The sequence below is a fragment of the Theropithecus gelada genome, chromosome 14 (assembly GCF_003255815.1).
Source record: "Theropithecus gelada isolate Dixy chromosome 14, Tgel_1.0, whole genome shotgun sequence".
NCBI classification, from domain to species: Eukaryota; Metazoa; Chordata; class Mammalia; order Primates; family Cercopithecidae; genus Theropithecus; species Theropithecus gelada.
Genome location: NC_037682.1, coordinates 86,971,404 through 86,989,961, shown reverse-complemented (window position 1 = coordinate 86,989,961; position 18,558 = coordinate 86,971,404). Strand labels below are relative to the sequence as shown.

Genomic DNA, 18,558 nt, shown 5'->3' with positions numbered 1-18,558 from the left:
TTCTAGATCTGGAAAGGAAATATACAGAAAGGGCCTAGAGCATCTTGGAGTGCTGGAAAATGATGTGATAAATAGAAAACAAACAAAAGCATTGATGGAGTAATTTTAATGTGGTACAAAACCCAATAAAACAGCTCCCAATGGCCACATATTGAACAATTTAAGGAACAAACTAAAATACTACTATATCATATTCCAAAATACAAAATATGAATCTGTGCTGTCATAAATAAATGATTAAATAAATTAACACATTGGAGAGAAGAGAGAAAAGTCCTCTGCACGAGAATTCTAAATAAATTAAATTAAAATGTTGCTGATTTTGAAAATGTTATGTAACCTTATATACATAGAATTGTGTTTTTTATATTTTAATATATTTTGTGTTTTATTTCCCTCATCTATATTGTTCCATCTAGCTGTACTTGATCCTTTTGCCTTGCCATAAGGCATTCAATGGTATAAATGTTTTGCTGTTCATGGGCACTTGGGTTGTTTCCACTTTGGGCCTCTTACAGTGTTGCTCAGAACAGGCTTGGACATGTATACTGGAACTCATGTGTCCTTTTACGTATGAATGGATACCTTGTCATAGAATACAGGCAGCCTACTCTAACCTCTGGCTTCAGCATCAGTGAATTCAGCCAACTGTGGGTAGAAATTATTCAGGAAAAAAAACAATAAAAATAAATAAAACATAATACAGTAAACAATTATTTACATAGCATTTTCATCATAATGTAAGTAATCTAGAGATGACTTAAAGTATATTGGAAGATATGTATAGGTTACATGTGCGTACCAAGCCATTTCTCAGAATCCTCAGGGGTTACTAAGGACCAGACCCCCTCTGCCTGCAGAATATCAAAAGACAACTGTATGTGAATTCAAACTTTATTATGCCTGATTGTTTTTCAACAGTTTTTATCAATTTACACACAGGATAGCTGTATATGAGGGTGCTCAGTGCTCTTCACTTTTGCAAACCTTTGGTGAATATCAGACTTTTTAGTTTTAGCGGGTTAGGTGAGGGCATTAAGATTTGTTTTACCTATGATTGCTTCCCGGCACAACAGCCTGGGGTGACACAGTGAGACTTTGTCACTTAAAACTTAAAAAAAAAAAAAGAAATTATTTCCCTAATTACAAATGAGAGTAATTTTTTCATGTTCGTTGGCCATTTGGATATTCTCACTCATGAGCTGCCTATTATGTATTTTGTCCATTTTTCTATTGGGTTAACGTTCTCTGCACTGGCTCTTTATATGTAATGGATATCAGCTCTTTGCTGGATATGAGTAATACAGTATTGGTTCACACTCCTTGGTGTGTCATTTGTCTCTTTTTTTCATATCTTTTGATGAACAGAAATCCCTCTTTATTTCTAATAGTAAAATATTATTTAAAATAACTAACCTGGCCGGGCGCGGTGGCTCAAGCCTGTAATCCCAGCACTTTGGGAGGCCGAGGCGGGAGGATCACGAGGTCAGGAGATCGAGACCATCCTGGCTAACATGGTGAAACCCCGTCTCTACTAAAAATACAAAAAACTAGCCGGGCGTGGTGGCGGGCGCCTGTAGTCCCAGCTACTCGGAGGCTGAGGCAGGAGAATGGCGTGAACCTGGGAGGCGGAGCTTGCAGTGAGCCGAGATCGCGCCACTGCACTCCAGCCTGGGTGACACAGCGCGAGACTCCGTCTCAAAAATAAAATAAAATAAAATAAAATAACTAACCTACATGGTGACTATACATGGCAAACACTGTTCAATTTACTCTTCATACAATAAATCATTTAATTCTTATGACCTGTAAGAAAAATCTTACCTCTAATTTTCAGATGACAGAACTGAGTCATGGAGACAGTAAGTCACTTGTTCACGGTGGTAGAGCTAGCACTGTTAGAGTCTAGCACTGTTAGAGTCAAGTATTTAAATGACAACCCCCAAAATGATGCCTTAAAACAAAAAAAGACTTCTCCCTTATCAAACTGTAATATTTGAGCTGATATCAACAGTACCTCTAAGCACAGAATACTGAGTCCAGACACAGATACATGTACAGTTGACCCTGGAACAATGAGGGAGTTCAGGGTGCTGAACCCCTGTGCAGTTGAAACTCCTCAAATACTTTTGACTCCTCCAAAAACTGAACTACTAAGAGCCTACTGTTGACTGGAAGTCTTACAGATATCATGAATGGCTGATTAACACAGATTTTATATGTGACATGTACTAAATACTGTATTCTTACAGTAAAGAAAATTAAAGAAAATGTTTTTAAGAAAATCATGAGGAGAAAATGTATTTACCGTACTGTACTGTATTTATGGATACCTTAACAAGATGAATAGCCTGTCTGAAATGGCTGATAACCTCACTGCAGACCTCAATGTACACTACACATCAAGCAATTCCACATTTTCTTATACTGTCATGACTTTTCTCTGCTTCTTAGGAACATTTCCAGCATCACTAGTGGCACTTCGTATGGGCCCCATAGTATTATTCAAGCTTTAGGATATTGTCCTAAACATGATACTCAAGAGATCACTTTTTACTGTGATAGACAATTTACTAGAGAAAACAAAATTGCTCAGGCAGAGATGATTAGCGTCCTGCAGCATTTTAAGAGGATACTCACAACACGAGCTCACCGCAATGGCAAAAGGAACAGGCTACAAAATTATTACAATAATACAATATTATTATAGTTAATTTTATGCAGTTATGATTTAATACTGTATCTTCACATTTGTTTACATTTATCTCAACTTAAAATGGCATTATATATGGTCTGTGTGTGTGTGTAAATTCGGATAAATTTTAACTTTTTGTAACAGAATTGTACATATTTTATGGTAGTAAATGTTAAAATACACTAATATCTATAAATATTTTATGCATTCATGACATACCTCATTTTTTCTTATATTTTGCAATATTTCTAGAGTACAAGATGCATCCAGGAGTTTTTTCAAATTGTTCTAAATCTCCAAAAATTTACCAATACAGTTGTGAAAAAAAAATCCCTGTATAAGTGGACCCATGCACTTCATTTGTTCAAGGCTCAACTGTATATGTGGGAGTCTGTATATAATAAAGGTGGCTTACCAATCCCATGAAAAGTAATTGATAATTCAATAAGGGATATTTATATTGGGGGGAAAAATTAAAATAGAGCTCTACCTTACACTACTTAGAAGAGTAAATTAGTGATGAATTAAAGACTGTATAAAAGAGAACTTTAGGGCTATTTGAGAATATACTGAAGAATGTGTTTATGAATTCAAGGTGGGAAAAGTATCTTAAAGAAAGAAGAGCCAAAAGCAGAAACAACGATGAAAATTTCTGACATATTTAACTCATTCCAGTGTAATGAGGACATAAAACATTGAGACAAGATACAGGATAGAAGAACAGTTTTGTCATATGTAAAATAGACAATGAGTAAGTATCCTGAAAACTTCTATAGATCAATACAAACAATGAGTTAACCCAAAAGAAGGGATCGAAGCCTTAGAAAAGGCAACTCATAAAAAAAGGAAATCCAGATGGCCAATAAATATGAGGGGATGTACAAGATCACTAGTAATTGAGAAAATGCAATGAGACATTTTTCTCAATTTAAATTAGAAAAAGTGAAATGATCTGACAATGTAAAAATGGGCCAAGATATGGGGAAACCAGAACTGTCCCACTGCTAATGGAGATAGAAATTGTAGACTGACTTAGCTATTCTTAGAATAATTGAAAACAAATATCAGTATAACCAAGGAACTCTAGTTCTATGCACACAGCTGTTCAAGAAAGTGTTATTTATACATAACAAAGATGTGGAAATCATCTACATGTCCATCAGTAGGGGAATGAATAAAATAAAAAATTATACAGATCTATTGACTCTATTGGAGTCATTAGGATCTATATATGTAACAATCTGTCTATGCCTTTTAATGTTGAGTTTTTAAATAGGTAGGAGGAGGAAGAGAAGTTGATAAAACCAAACCTGACATATCATCTTGGCTGTGTAGACTTCTGACTATAAACATGGAGAATATGCATCGAACTCATAATTGTTATTTCTCAGAAATGAAGAGAAGCCTTCAGAAATGAAGGAACAGAGGTCATGGGAGAGGACAAAGATGGCTCTACACTTGCTCTTAGATAATTTTCATTATCAATGTTCCTTGATTTTCCAAAATACAGTACAGAACAGCAAAAGCTTATTATTGGACATGGGCAAACAGCTGGATATGGGCAATTTTTACAAAGAAGAGTGACCCAAATTGAGAGTGTCAAATGAAGTAATATAGAATTCTAATTGCAATTGCTCGAAGAAGCCCTCCACAGCCACCCCTAACTCCCTGAACTTTCCAGAAGACTAATTTAGAAACAAGTTTAGCTGTACTATTGCTTGTCCTTATTTGGCAAGAGAATGCAAAATATTTATGAAAGTAGCTGAATAGAAACAGTAGGACAATAGGAGCAATCTTTTCTACAAATTATTTGTGTGCTTATGTTTCTTTTCTGTTACTCTCCAATATTTTTTTTTAATGATAGCTATTCCAGGGCATCTATCTGCCTAGGATAAGATTGTGATGCTGCTGAAGATAATAAGCAGAAATTCAGTTCTCACATTCCAAGGTGGAATGTGAGCCAAGCTACCGTGTCCACAAATTGTCAGAATTCCTTTCTTTCCTGCACTTTCATATCCACAATCCAACCTCATCACCTAATTTTAGCAACCTCCAATTCTCACCTGGAATATAGGAGCAAGAAAGTCTCATTTTCCACTGAAAGATGAGTGGATGTAATTGGCAGAAGTAGTCATCCAGATGCTAACTTAATGGAGCTGACCCAAGGAACTAAAGTAACTTCTCCAACAGATTTTTATCAAAATCTATGTGTTTAGCCTTACTTTTACTCCCAACTCTGGAGGTACCTGGTGTCACAAAATCTTGATTCCTTTTGGTTCTGCACTGGGGATTCCATTACCCTCCAGGTTTTCTCCCTACCAACCTAGCATTCAGCTTTCCACTGTTTCTTAAGATGGTTCCCACTTTTCCAGCTGCTCCTATCTTGTCTCCTGTTCAGTTTTCTGTTTCAGTTTTCTCCAGTTTAAAATACGTGCAATAAAAATGCATACACCATAGGGCTCCATGTCAGTGAGTTTTAACAATCACATACACCCATGTAATCATCACCCAAAAGGAGATGTAGAACATTCCCACGGCCCCATCACATTCTCTCACGCCAGGACCCTGCTTCCCACCAGAGGCAATCATGTTCTAAACTCGATGACCACAGCTTACTTTGGTCTATGTTTGCAATGAATATGAATAAAAATATACAATAGGTTTTCCTATTTTATAGTTTCCAAATCTGATGTTTGTAAGATCCAGCTATTCCTGTTGCATGTACCAGCAATACATTCCATTTTGTTGCTGAATAATATTAAATAAGCTACAAGTTTTAATAAGCTATGAATTTTTCTACTTATATATTCAGAGATGTGTGAATTATCCACAGTTCGTGATTCTTATAAAATGTGTAGGTATTTAGGAGGAGAACTGCTATAGATGGATGGGTGCTTAAGTTTATAGAACATTGACAAACGGTTTTTCAAAGGGGCTGTATGATGGTACATTCCCAGTAGCAATGCATGTGAGAGTCGGTTGCTCTGGAAATGGGATTGTTTCTTTTAGAGCCAGAGTGCATGGTTCTAGTAAATCCAGGTGTAAAACTGGGACTGATCCATCATGCCAAAAGTAAGATGTTTGCTTCTTGTCCTTGTGACTTCTGGTATTCAAAGTGGCATGTTTTCAATGGCTGTCACAACAATAGTTCCATACATTGGAAGTTGAGATTCTGTCTCATGGCCATTTCTAGCTCCTCACATCCCTAAATAACCATGCAAAGAAGGATTATAATTTCTCAGCAGGGGGACCAATCTTTATTCTCTCAAGGAAATTATGCCTTTGAAACACAAAGAAACCTAAAGTACAATTGCAGTTCAGGTCCACTACGGAGCAGACTCCAAGACTTCAGCACCAAGATCTTTAGAGTGCCTTTGGGATCTATATCTGAGTAAGGGAAGGATAGGAAGAAGGTTTGAGCACAGAGAAAAGTTGATCTGTGGTTTATGCCCAAAGATAGTCAGCTGATCCTGCAGGGACTCTGGAGCTCAGATGGCCCTCAGGATTGTCCTGAGTTCAGCAGAGATGGCCAAGCATTATGCTCCAGCACTGAGCAGTCATCGGATATGGGCTACACTCAGAGGAGACATGGCCCTGGGTAAGGCAGCTCTCAGCAGCTGAAGGCTGTCTGCCTCCTGCATTCCAGGGCCAATGAGACTTTTTCCTATCACATAAAAATTGATTTGGTCATGCAAGATGTACTGTAGGTCCAGCAGTTCTCTAGGGCTTCTCCCTTCCAATGAATCCAGTATGCTTTCATCTTGTGGTTCCACCATCTCAGTATTAGCTTTAGCCCCTTTTCAGCCAGGCAACTCACTCCGTCTTCCTGTGTGCCTACAGACTCTGTGTTCAGCCTCTCAGCTTGAATTTTATAAAGAATAAACTTCCATCTCTTATTGCATTAGGAATGACAAAGTTGTGTGAATGAGTGAGATAGGCAAGAAAATTTGGGTTTTTCTGTTCTTTATTGAAAAGTTCAGGCAAGCACCAATTGTTTATTACTTTGGCTCTCAAATTGCCTGAAGCCTCAACTTTGGAGCCTTAATAACATTCTGTAAGGGCAGTTAAGCAAGAGTAGTACTAAGGGGAGGGGTGGCTTGCTTCTCTGAATGTTTCCTTCTACATCCAAAACTATCACTTTCAATTTCCAAAATAAGTTTTGAATTTGTCCACTTCTGTGCATTTTCAATATGAACAATTGAGTCTAAGCAACTGTCGCTCTCACTTGTATTGTAGATGGTCTAACTCTTTCTCCTTCTGGTACATTCTCCACAGAGCAACTAAGCTGATTGTTTAAACGTATAAATCACATCTTCACTGCTGTTTTACACCTCCAGTGCCTTCTCAATTCAAGTTGATAGAATACCCAATAATGCAATTAACATGAGTCACAGGGCCTAAGTGGTCTGATCTCTGCCTCTTCTTCTGTGTGCCCCAGATATAAATAAGCCTCTATCGTATCACTGGTAAAACAACTCATCAAGTTCTATATTAGGCCTATTGCACTTACAGTTCCCTGCAGGTGGAAAATCCCACTCTGGACCTTCTTATTTTTCTCTGTTGGGGCCCCAAAAGGTCTCCTGTTCTCTGAAGCCTTCCTGGACCAGCAGCTCAGCCAGCCTCTGCCCATTCTGCCCTGTTGTCCAATCCTGCTTTAGTTCCTACACAAACACACGTTCCTGACTGAAACTGTCTTGTTCACTTACTTGGGGGTTTATTTATTAGGCTGAGTCAATGAATTACCAGTGTGAAGTATGCACACAGCTTTATGTTCTCTCCCAGGCAGTGGAGCCTGGGAGAGAAGAGAGTCAGATGATGGCCCTTTTATCCTAGGGCTGTTCATCTTTCCCAGCAACTTGGGTCCTGCTATTTGGCTGAGTGCCAGGCTGGTCCTACCAAGCTATCCTCAAAGCATAACTGCAATCCAGTGCTCCCACACAGCCAGACAGCCAGAACCTCATAACCATATGCTGAGCTCACTCACCACCACAAAATGTAACCAGTCCATAAAATATTAATAAGTGTTGCCTGGAATGTTCTCAAATAACTGCAAAGAAAAATGCATGGAGAATAACCTCTTCCTGCAATGTTTTTGAAATTACAATATTAGAAAGAAAGTCCGATTTTACTTGTTGGTGACCTTTAATATATTTGTGAACAAATACTGGCGATGTCACATTTTAAATATCTCAATGACTTAGAAATATGATGCTTTTTTTTCTGACTCTATTGACCTAATTGGCTATAAAAGGCTAGTTTTGCAAGAAGGGGAGAGTTGAGGGAGGGAGGGAGGGAGAGAGAAGGGAAGAAGACCATTGAAGGGTAACCACACTCCAAATTCTTCAGAAGTTCAGCAGCCTCTATAGTTGGTCCAGAGTTTGGGACACTGGGATAGATGAGCTCTTGGCAAACCCAGGAAGACCTCGTTCTGAGAGATACTCATGTCCAGTGGATAAAATCTCAACTGGTGACGCAGAAGTAGAAGTGTCAAGATATTATAACATCTGAGAGGATGAACAAAATATGGTGAATTTGGTAATCACCTTGGACTCAGCAGTGCCCAGGGGCCTCACCACAGGAACTAAGCACTGGGAGGCACTGCAGTTTTAGTGGCCTGAAAATTTGCCAAAAATTCTGAGTTGTAAATATGACCAATCTCAAGAAGCCCCCACAGAGCAGAGCAGTGGGGTATAAAAGCTGACCATGGGCACGGGGCGGGGCCCCAGCAGCACCCAGAATCCTTGGCAGGATGCTGGATCCTGGGCTCGGTGGTACAGGCCTATCCATCAAAGCTGCATCTGTGGGCAGGGGCTTAGGTTCAGTGCCTGGAGGTGTGCAGTCTGTGACCACCAAAAGGTACCTTCTGGCCAGAAGGAGCCTGGAGGATTGACTTCTGAACCACCAGTTACAAAGGATAAGGACCACAACCACATCTACCAGTTGAAAGGTTCAGACCAAGGTTGACAAAGCCAGGGTGGGCAGTAGGTCCAAGCTAAGGTCCTGGGGTAGGAAGCATCACTGCAGGCTAAATTGGCCACAGGAACACCGGGCACAGAAATGTGAGGCAACAGGCACCACAGGTGGAGGTCTTAGGCCGAGTGGGTCATGGCCGTGGTGACACGGGTGGTGCCTCAGTCCAGAGAGCCCTCTCAGGCACTTGGATCTTCCACGAGCTGGGCATCTCCAGGCTGGCCTGTGCCCTGGATTCCATGGGGTCTGCAACTAATCCCTCTTGTCTAGATTTCCACAGCTCATAGCACTTGGGTTACAGGATGCCCATGACAGTGTACAGGGAAAAGGTCACAATGACTTCCTCACCACTGCACTGAGAGGCCACTTTGCTTATCACATGGTGGCAAAATTCATGGCCTCCCTGAAATTGAAGCCATAGGTAAAGTCAGCATGGTGGCCATAGGGAAGCCATTCAGATATTTAGCCCCCTCCTTGAGTTTTCCCTGCCTTCAGCCTTTTCAACTACAACTGCAACAAAATAAATTTTGTCTCTTCCCTTCCATCAATCATAGCTCTAAAAATTTTTGCAGTGGTTAACAGCACTAATTCCATAAATTATTGACTGAAATGCTTCAAATACCTCACATTAAGGAAAATGCTGGCTTGGGTCTAAAATAGCTAACTAGTAGATAGAGAATTTTTGAATTTTATTTTAAGGAAGGATTCATTGCTTCCTTGTGGGTGTGTGTAAAACAAGACTGTTGAATTATATCAAATGCTATCAACATCTATAAACATGATCATATAACTTTTCTTCTGGTTGCATTTACGGGATAAGTTATATTCCTAGATTTCCTTGTTTAAACCATCACTGCCTTCCTGCAATAAACCCCATGTAGTCTTTGTATGTCATTCTTTTAATGTACTTAGATTCTCTTAGCTAATATTTAAGTTAAAATTTTTACATTGGTGCTCATCAATAAGTTTTGTCCATCATTTTCTCTCATTCTGCAATTCATTAGGATTTTCTGTCAATGATGTGCTTATTTTTAAACTTGAATTTTTTCTCATTTTAAAGGCCTATGCATACTTGAAATAAAAATTTCACACAATTCCTCTGTGAAATTATCTAATCCTTGTCATTTTTGAAGAGTCAGGTCTTCCGCCATCTTTCTGTATTTCATACACAGGAATTTATTTCTTAAACTTTATATGTAGTAAGATAATTTTTCTAAAAAAATCCACATCATTGGAGCTTTATGTTGATTTATTATTTTACAGTTATTCCGACTCATTTTCTGTGTATATCTGTATCAATTCCTTGTTGCTACTTTCATATAATTGATCTTTTCCTAACTTGTAAATCAGAAGCTTAATCCAGTTAATTTTATTATTTGAATGTGATGAAGAAAATAAAGGCTGCAGATTTTCCTCAGCACTATTCTAAATGAATCTCATATATTCCTTTTTGTATGTTATTAAGTTTTAAATTTAAAAACACTCCAGTAAATGCCTATTGTATTCCAGGCATTGGTATTAGCAACTTACATATATTCACTCATAGAACTGTCAACTAAACACATGAGGTAAGTGCTATCTCCATTTTACATTGAGGAAACTGAGTCATAAAGTTAAGTTATTTTCAAGGTCACACAAGCTGGTAAGAGAACCTGGAATTCAAAATCAGGCTGTCTTGCTCTACAGTTCATATTCTTAATAGATATTTATTGTTTTGTGGAAATTTGGCTTTTATGGTTTGTGCTTCCTCAAATATGAAATCCATTCAATAAAAAAATTTAACCTGCCAGGAAAAGGACCTGTACATTTTCTGACTTTCAAAAATATTTCAAGTGTTATTGCATGATAATTCAGAATGTTTGAATTTTTTTCATTTTGTTTAAAGAAGATATTGATATTTTCTATTCACACTGATATGCTGTCAAATTTTGTGATTGATTCCTTGGCAGGATAGGTTGTCAAGGACATGAAATATACTTGGGATGCAGTGACTGTGGTGACCATACAGCCAATACAATAAGCCTTAGCATTCATATTGTAACTGAGCTCACTCAAGCAAAGCTATCTTTAGTAGGGACTTTCCCTTCTAGAGAGCATGCACATTTTGATTTTACCTGTCCTCAAAGTGATCTTTTGTTCATTACAAGTAAAAAACACACCCATGGGGAGATTTAAGATACTAACGAGACATGGGATGTATGAATAAGCATGTACAGCTACTGTACATGTACAGAAGACCATCAGAACCTGTGTACTAGTAACACCTGTTACCACCTCCTTATGAATAACCATGTAAAACTCCCATAATGGGGGTTTCTCCAGCAATGATCAATGCTGTCTCACCCTAACAAGCAGTCCATCCTGAATTCCTCCCCTCTTAGTGTGTACAGTCTATTCTGCACCTAACTTTCAAAATATTATTTTTCTTTCACAATAAATTACTCTATGCTATACTTATTTTGCTGTATGTCTCTTGTTTAAATTATTTTAAACTAAGAAGACAAGAACCAGAGGTTTCACAACAGCTGTCAATAGCACCTGAAGAGAGGAAGTATTTTCTATTATCTGGTTTGTCAATTCTACCTTATTGTTGATGTTGTCTAAGTTTTTCATATCCTTAGCTTTCTCTGTTTGTTCTGGCTTGGATTAATAAGGTGACTATATTAGTTCATTCTCACTTTGCTATAAAGAATATACCCAGGTAATTTATAAGGAAAAGAGGTTTAATTGGCTCACAGGTCTGCGGGCTGTACAGGAAGCATAGAGGTGTCTGGTTTGGGGGAGGCCTCAGGAAACCTACAATCATGATGTAAGGCAAAGAGGAAGTAGGCACATCTTTCATGGTGAGAGCAGGAGGAAGAGAGAGAGGGGGGAAGCACTACACACTTTTAAACAACCAGATCTTGTGAGAACTCTATTACAAGAACAGCACTAGGGGGATGGTGCTAAACCATTCATGAGAAACCACCACCATGAGCCAATCACCTCCCACCACACCGCACCTCCAAAACTGAGGATTTCAATTCTACATGAGATTTGAGTGGGGACATAGATCCAAACCATATAAATCCTTCCCTGGCCCCCTCCTAAATCTCATGCCCTTCTCACATTGCACTGTATAATCATGCCTTCTCAAATGTTCCCCAAAGTCTTAACTCATTTCACCATTAACTGAAATGTCCAAAGTCCAAAGTCTCATCTGAGACAAGGCAAATCCCTTCTGACTATAAGCATGTAAAATAAAAAACAAGTTAGTTACTTCCAAGATAGAGTGGGGGTACAGGCATTGGGTAAAGACTCCTGTTCCAAAAGGGAGAAATTGGCCAAAAGAAAGAAGCTAGAGACCCCAAGCAAGTCTGAAACCTAGCAGGGCAGACATAAAATCTTATACTTCCAAAATAGACTCCTTTGACTCCATGTCTCATATCCAGAGCACAATAGTGCATGATGTGTACTCCCAAGGACTTGTGTAGCTGTGCTCCTGTGTCTTTGCAGGGTTCAGCCCCTGCAGCTGCTCTCATGGGCTTGTGTTAAGTGCCTGCAGCTTTTCCAGAAGCAGGGTGGAAACTGCTGGTTGGTCTACCATTCAGGGATCTGGAGGAAAGTGATCCTTTTCTCACAACTCTGCTAGGCAGTACGCAGTGGGGACTCTGCATGGGGGTTCCAACCTCACATTTCTGCTCTGTACTGCTATAGTGGAGGTTCTCTGTGAGACCCTTTCCCCTGCAGCAGACTTCTGCCTGGACATGCAGGCTTTTCCATACATCCTCTGAAATCTAATCAGAAATTCTCAACCCTCAGTTCTAGCATTCTGTGCACCCTTGGACTTAACACCATGTGGAAGCCTCCAAGGCTTATGGCTTGCACACTCTGAAGCAATGGTCTGAACTCTTCCTGGGCCCCATGAGCCACAGCGAGAGCTGGAGCAACTGGTATGCAGGCAGCAGTGTCCACAGACTGTACAGGACAGCAGGGCTCTAAGCATGGTTCACAAAACTGTTCTGTCCTCCCAGACCTCCAGGCCTCTGATGGGAAGCATTGCCAGGAAGGTCTCTCATATGCCTTCAAGATGTTTTTCTTAATATTTTGGCTACTAGTACTTGCCTTCCTTTTAGTGATGTAAATTTCTGCAGTCAGCTTGAATTCCTCCCCTAAAAGTGTGCTTTTCTCTTCTGCTACATGGCCAGGCTGCAAATTTCTTAAACTTTTACATTTTGCTTCCCTTTTGTACTCTGCTTCACTGGAACTGGATATAAGTTCCACTTTCAGGTCATTTCTTTGTTCATGAATGTGAGCCTAGGCTGTTATAAGAAGACAGGCCAGATCTTAAACTCTTTGCTGCTTAAAAATTTCTTCTGCCAGTTACCCTAAATCATCACTCTCAAGTTCAAAGTTCCACAAGTCCCTAGAAAGGGGCACAGTGCAGCCAACCTCTTGGCTAACACATAACAGAAGTAAACTTTGCTCCAGTTCTCAATAAATTCTTCTTCTCAATCTGAGACCTACTCACACTCGAATTCATTTTCCATATCACTATCAGCATTTTTGTAACAACAATATAACAAGTGTCTAGGAAGTTCCAAACTTTCCCTCAACCCCCTATAGTCTTCTGGGCCCTCCACACTCTTCCAACCTCTGCTGATTACCCAATTCCAAAGCCACTTCTACATTTTCAGAAATCTTTGTAACAATGACCTATTCCTGGTACCAACTTGCTGTAGTAGTTCATTCTCTCGTTGCTATAAGAAAAATACTTGAGACTGGGTAATTTATGTAGAACGGAGTTTTATTTGAGTCATGGTTCTGAAGGCTATACAGAAAGCATAGAAGCTTCTGCTTCTGGAGAGGCCTCAGGAAATTTGCAATCATGGCAGAAGGTGAAGGACAAGCAGGCACATCTTAATGGCTGGATCACAAAGAAGAAAGATGGTGGGGAGGTGCTACACACATTTATTTATTTATTTATTTATTTATTTATTTATATATTTATTATTTATTTATTTATTTATCTTGAGGTGGAGTCTCACTGTGTCACCCAGGCTGGAGTGCAGTGGCATGATCTCGGCTCACTGCAACCTCCACCTTCCAGGTCCAAGTGATTCTTCCACCTCACCATCCCAAGTAGCTGGGATTACAGGTGCCCACCACCACGCCCAGCTAATTTTTGTATTTTTAGTAGAAATGGGTTTTCACCATGTTGGCCAGGCCAGTATAAAACTCCTGACCTCAGGTGATCTGCCTGCCTCAGCCTCCCAAAGTGCTGGGATTACAGGCATAAGCCACCACACCCAGCCATGCTATAGACTTTTAAACAATGAGATCTTGTGAGAATTCTAATGGGAGAACAACACCAGGGTGATGGTGCAAAACAGTTCACGAGAAACCGCCCCCATGATCCAATCACCTCCTGCCAGACCCTAAATCCAACATTGGGGATTACAGTTCCACATGAGATTTACACCATGTCCATGACTTCAATGTGCCTGTGTTTAATGAGTCTCTTTCCGTTTTATATGCTATAAGTCATACTTTATCAAACTTACTTCAATACTCATGACTGCTGCAATTTCATTCTGAAATTTAGCCTTTTACATTGAAGAGAGACCTTCTATGTACCTTGGGTCTTCATTCAACTTAGACTGATACTAAGATCTGTGACTCTACTTTTATGTTTGTTCTTTCCTAGGTATACCTTTGCCATTCCTTTATCTCAATCACTTTTCTTCATCACTTTTTTTGATACATCTTTTATATAATTCTAATTTTAAAAACATGTATTAAGGATTTTTTTCTTTACTTTGCAGATGTACAGTAGAGATAGCAAATTTAATAAACATCAATAACATTACAAAATATCTCTGGGGCCATGAATGGATAGCAGACTCAGTTGGTCTACAGGTCTAGTTTGTGCATGAACAGTGGATGGTGGCCTGGGGTGGAGAACATGTTGCAGTTGAAGGACTGTGAGAAGCCCCGAACCTCACTGGGGCTGTAGCAATGTCCAGTGGAAGCCAGGGCCAGAGAAATAGAGGACCAGACGGAAGGTAAAAATGAGGGACTCAGTGAGATTCTCAGCATCATCCAATGTGAGTCCAAATTGCAGTGGGATCTGGACCCATAGCACTGTAAGGGAGGTATCCTGAGGGGACAACAGCAGCAAGTGCTGTCCGTGGCATCTGGGCCATGGTGAAAGCCACAGGCACAATGATTAGGAGTAGACAGAGAGTCCCTGAGGGATATTACAACATCCTATGGCAACCTTTGGGGTGGGGAGTTCAGTGGTCTCTGAGAGCCCTGGTTGTCACAGTTGGAGATGGAATCTGGGGCCTTGGAAATTTGTCAGTTATTGGAGGTAAAGAATCTTCACTGTGGAGAGGCCCAGGCCAGAATTGTGCTTGGCAGGAATCTTCTCTGATTCCTGGGATTGGGATAAGAAGTAGATATCACTTGACATTTGGCACCATATTCAATAGCCATGGGTCCAGAGGATTGATCATGCATTGGAGGAAAATATCCCCAGATTTAGCATCGTATCTCTGCCTGTCTTTAGCCCCAGCAGATGACTCAGGGGCCCAGGAAAACTCAGTTGGGGTCAGAACCCTAGAGGCATAAGAGTGGTCCATTGCTGCAACCTTGGCCAGGTTCTCCGGGGATTTCCAGTCCCCACCGGTGTCCCTGGACAACGTAATCAAAGGCACAATGACATTGGAAGGAGTCATGGTGACAACATCAGGAAGACTAGTAGCAGTGCTGTCGAGGGACAGTAGGCAGGGGCCAGGGTGCATGGGTTCATCAGGATCCAGTGGGGGCCCCAGGGGTTGAAGATCAGGGGCACAACAGCAGCCAGAAGCCTTGGCAAAATGCGGAAGGCCACTGCTCAAAGGTGCGGGTTTGTCTGTCAAAGTTTCATCGGCGAACTGGAGCTGAGGTTTGCGGCCTGGAGCTCTGCTCCCTGTCCCCACTGAGAGGCGCCTCTTAGCTGCAGATGGAACAGTTGTCGCCTCAGTCCCCAGTTCTCGAGGACGGCGACCACGACCCCGCCTTCCAGTGGAAGGGGGAAGAATCCGGGCTGATGTCTCCAGGGTTTGGAATGCAGATCCAGGCACAGCATCGGTGCCATGGCCCTTTGGCTTGTAACAGAGCCCTGGGGCCACAGTCTGTATGGGACAGCTGGTTATGTGGTTCCGGAGATGCCTCAGGCCCAGAGCAGCTCTCCTAAGTGCTATGTCCTCCCTCCAGGTGCTCACCTCTTGGTTTTCTGCAACCCTGGGCTCTGTGTGATCCACAACGGTCAAGTCTTGCTTGTGTTTCCAGAGCTCATAGCTCTCTGGTTGCAGGATGCGCACGAAGGCGTCCATGGAAAAGGTCACCCTCGCCTCCCCACAGCTACACTGTGAAGCCACTTTGCCATAATCAATCCATCGTGGAGTGGCAAAGTTGATGGCCTCTGCGCAGTTGAAGCCATGGTTGAAGCCAGCATGGTAGCCATAGGGAAAGGTCACCATGAACTCCCCAGCCTCTTGAGTCATGCGATTGAAAGGGATCCCGTTCTTTTTGAGAACTGTCGGCGAGATGAGGGCCACCTTGTGCCGCAGGAAGCCCTCACAGCCCCGGGAAATGCCTGGGAAGAGCTCCCTGGCCAGGCGTTCCAGGCGCTGACCATGTTCTGGGGGCACCACGTACCAAGTTTTGGGCTCCCCAAAGTGCAGGTAGTTGATGCTGTAAAGATCCATGTCCTCCGTGTGCCAAGCGAACGTGGTCTTCCACATGCCAAAGTACAGGTAGGGTGTGTTGACACCCTCGATGACAACCCCACATTCCTGCTCCAGCAGGTCCAGAATTGTTCCCAGGTGTCCTAGGTTCCATCGTTTAGTGCTTTCTTCAAATAAGGAGCCGCTGATATCAGCACCATAAATTGGTGGATTACCGGGGTGGCTCTTCCAGTATTGTCGCTCCAAATCTGCAAAATTCCGGTGTGGTGGAGTCTGATGTTTTTTACTGTTTGCCAAGTGGCGATACTTCCCCACAGTCATGGCTTTCTTCTTTTTATGGTATTGAGTAAACACCCCTGCCTGTCCAGAGGTCACCTGCTGGAGGGGAGTGGCTACTAAGATGTCTTTGATATCATCGTAAGTCTTTCTGGCTTTCCATTCCTTGGGTGGAATTACCTTGGCAAGGCCAGCTCGGTGTGCGCCTTGGGACTCCATGTAAGCAACATATTTGTTGAAATCTGCAAATTCTTCCATGGTCGGGTAAAAAGTCATGATGGTATGACTTGTGTTCTGGGGATCGGAGTGCGCAGACTTCATGGCTGCACACAAGAAGTAGCTGACTCCCAAGTTCTTAGGTGTCCTCTAGATGCCTGAGAGTTCTGGGGAGTAATTTCTTTTCTCCCCTTTGTTATTCAAAATACTTTGGTTTATCTGTGAGGGAGTAATTCACACTTGAACTTTCGAACAAGTGAGATCTTTCACAGGCTTTCTGACTTCCCAGGAGGACTCAGGAGTCCGTATTTTTCCCAGGAGTCAGTATTTTTTTGTCCAAAGAAAATAGAATATGTCCCAGTGGGGCAGGTGCCCCAGCTGGAGTCCCAGCTCCACCTGCAGCTCTGTGAGTTTCCTCAGTTGGGGGTGTCACTGTGAGGCTTCTCTTGATTCTCAGGCTTTGGTGCCCCAGTAGCTGGTAACTCCGCTGCACCTGGGCATCTCTTCTAGGAAATTAAATCAATAAACCTAAACAACAACAACACAAAATACAGAATATTTGAAAATACATGTATAACCAGACAAAAGAAATACTCAGCCAGTATTAAGCTAACCTAAAGGGTATGGTGTGTTAACATCAGGATATAAGGTCAAATAATAAAACAGAGAAAGAGGAGCATCTAATCAAACTAAGAGTGAAAATGATCAAGTTTGCAAAGGAATGAATTAAGCAAGCCACTCAAGAAACTGGATGCATTAACATCAAAGGAAACAATGAAAATAAAGACACAAGCAGAAATCATTGCAAAAGGAAACAGAACCTTCAATGGGAATGATGACAAAAAACTAAAACTTGACTTTTCAAAAAGATGGTGAGAAGTGAAAAGCCATAGGCATGAATAGAAAAGGAAATACAAATGAAACACATTGAGATAACTTAGGGGGCATAGCTAAAAATCTTGCTGAGATGTTTTAAAAATTTTAACTGAATCTTATGAACAACTTGGGTGAGAATAATTTTCTCAGTAGGACAAATATCAAAAAGTGCTCCAACAGAGAAATAAAATGACCTACCTTCCACCAAAAACTCACAATTCCTGACGAAAATACTCCAGGACCCAGAGAGAAGGTCTCCTCTTGGTAGCTGAACTCCAAATGAAGCCCCAGGTTGCAAAGACCCTGGCTTTATACCTGGGCGGCATCCTAACCCAATCAGTGCCCAGCTAATGTAATCACCGGGCTGGGTCCAGATTAGGCATCCCACCCATCCGGGCCCCTCCCTTTTATTTTACATTTAAATCCTAGAACAATGCTAAGTGATTAAAAGTCAAGTTATGGGAACAGGCAATCTAAATAAATACTAAAAGATACCGAGGGTAGCAATATTAATATCCAATGTATATATAAGATCCAAGAGGGACATTTTATAGTTAATGAAAAAAATTCATAGGAAAATATTACAAGGATGAACTTTATGCACCTAACCACACAACAGTGACACACTGAAGCTAAGACTGAGAGTTGTTGTAAGGTCAAACAGTAAAATCTGCAGTCGTGATGGGAGTTTTGTGTGTGTGTGTGTGTGTGTGTGTGTGTGTTTAACATTATGCTTTCAGAAACCAATAAAGCAGAGTAGAAAATTAATAATGTTTAGTAATATGTACAAGGTTAAGAACTTTGAGGACGGAG

General features: G+C 41.0%; 1 protein-coding gene across 1 annotated transcript; it reads right to left on the bottom strand.

Annotated features, from left to right (window-relative positions):
• Nucleotides 1–7,242: 7,242 nt before the first annotated feature.
• LOC112605949 (lysine-specific demethylase 4E-like) lies at nt 7,243–16,974 on the bottom strand. The gene is given in 5 exon segments (XM_025355825.1): nt 7,243–7,356; nt 7,439–7,487; nt 8,398–8,452; nt 8,455–8,588; nt 15,113–16,974. Coding segments are annotated over 5 exon segments (2,214 nt in total).
• Between the last annotated feature and the right edge of the window lie 1,584 nt (nt 16,975–18,558).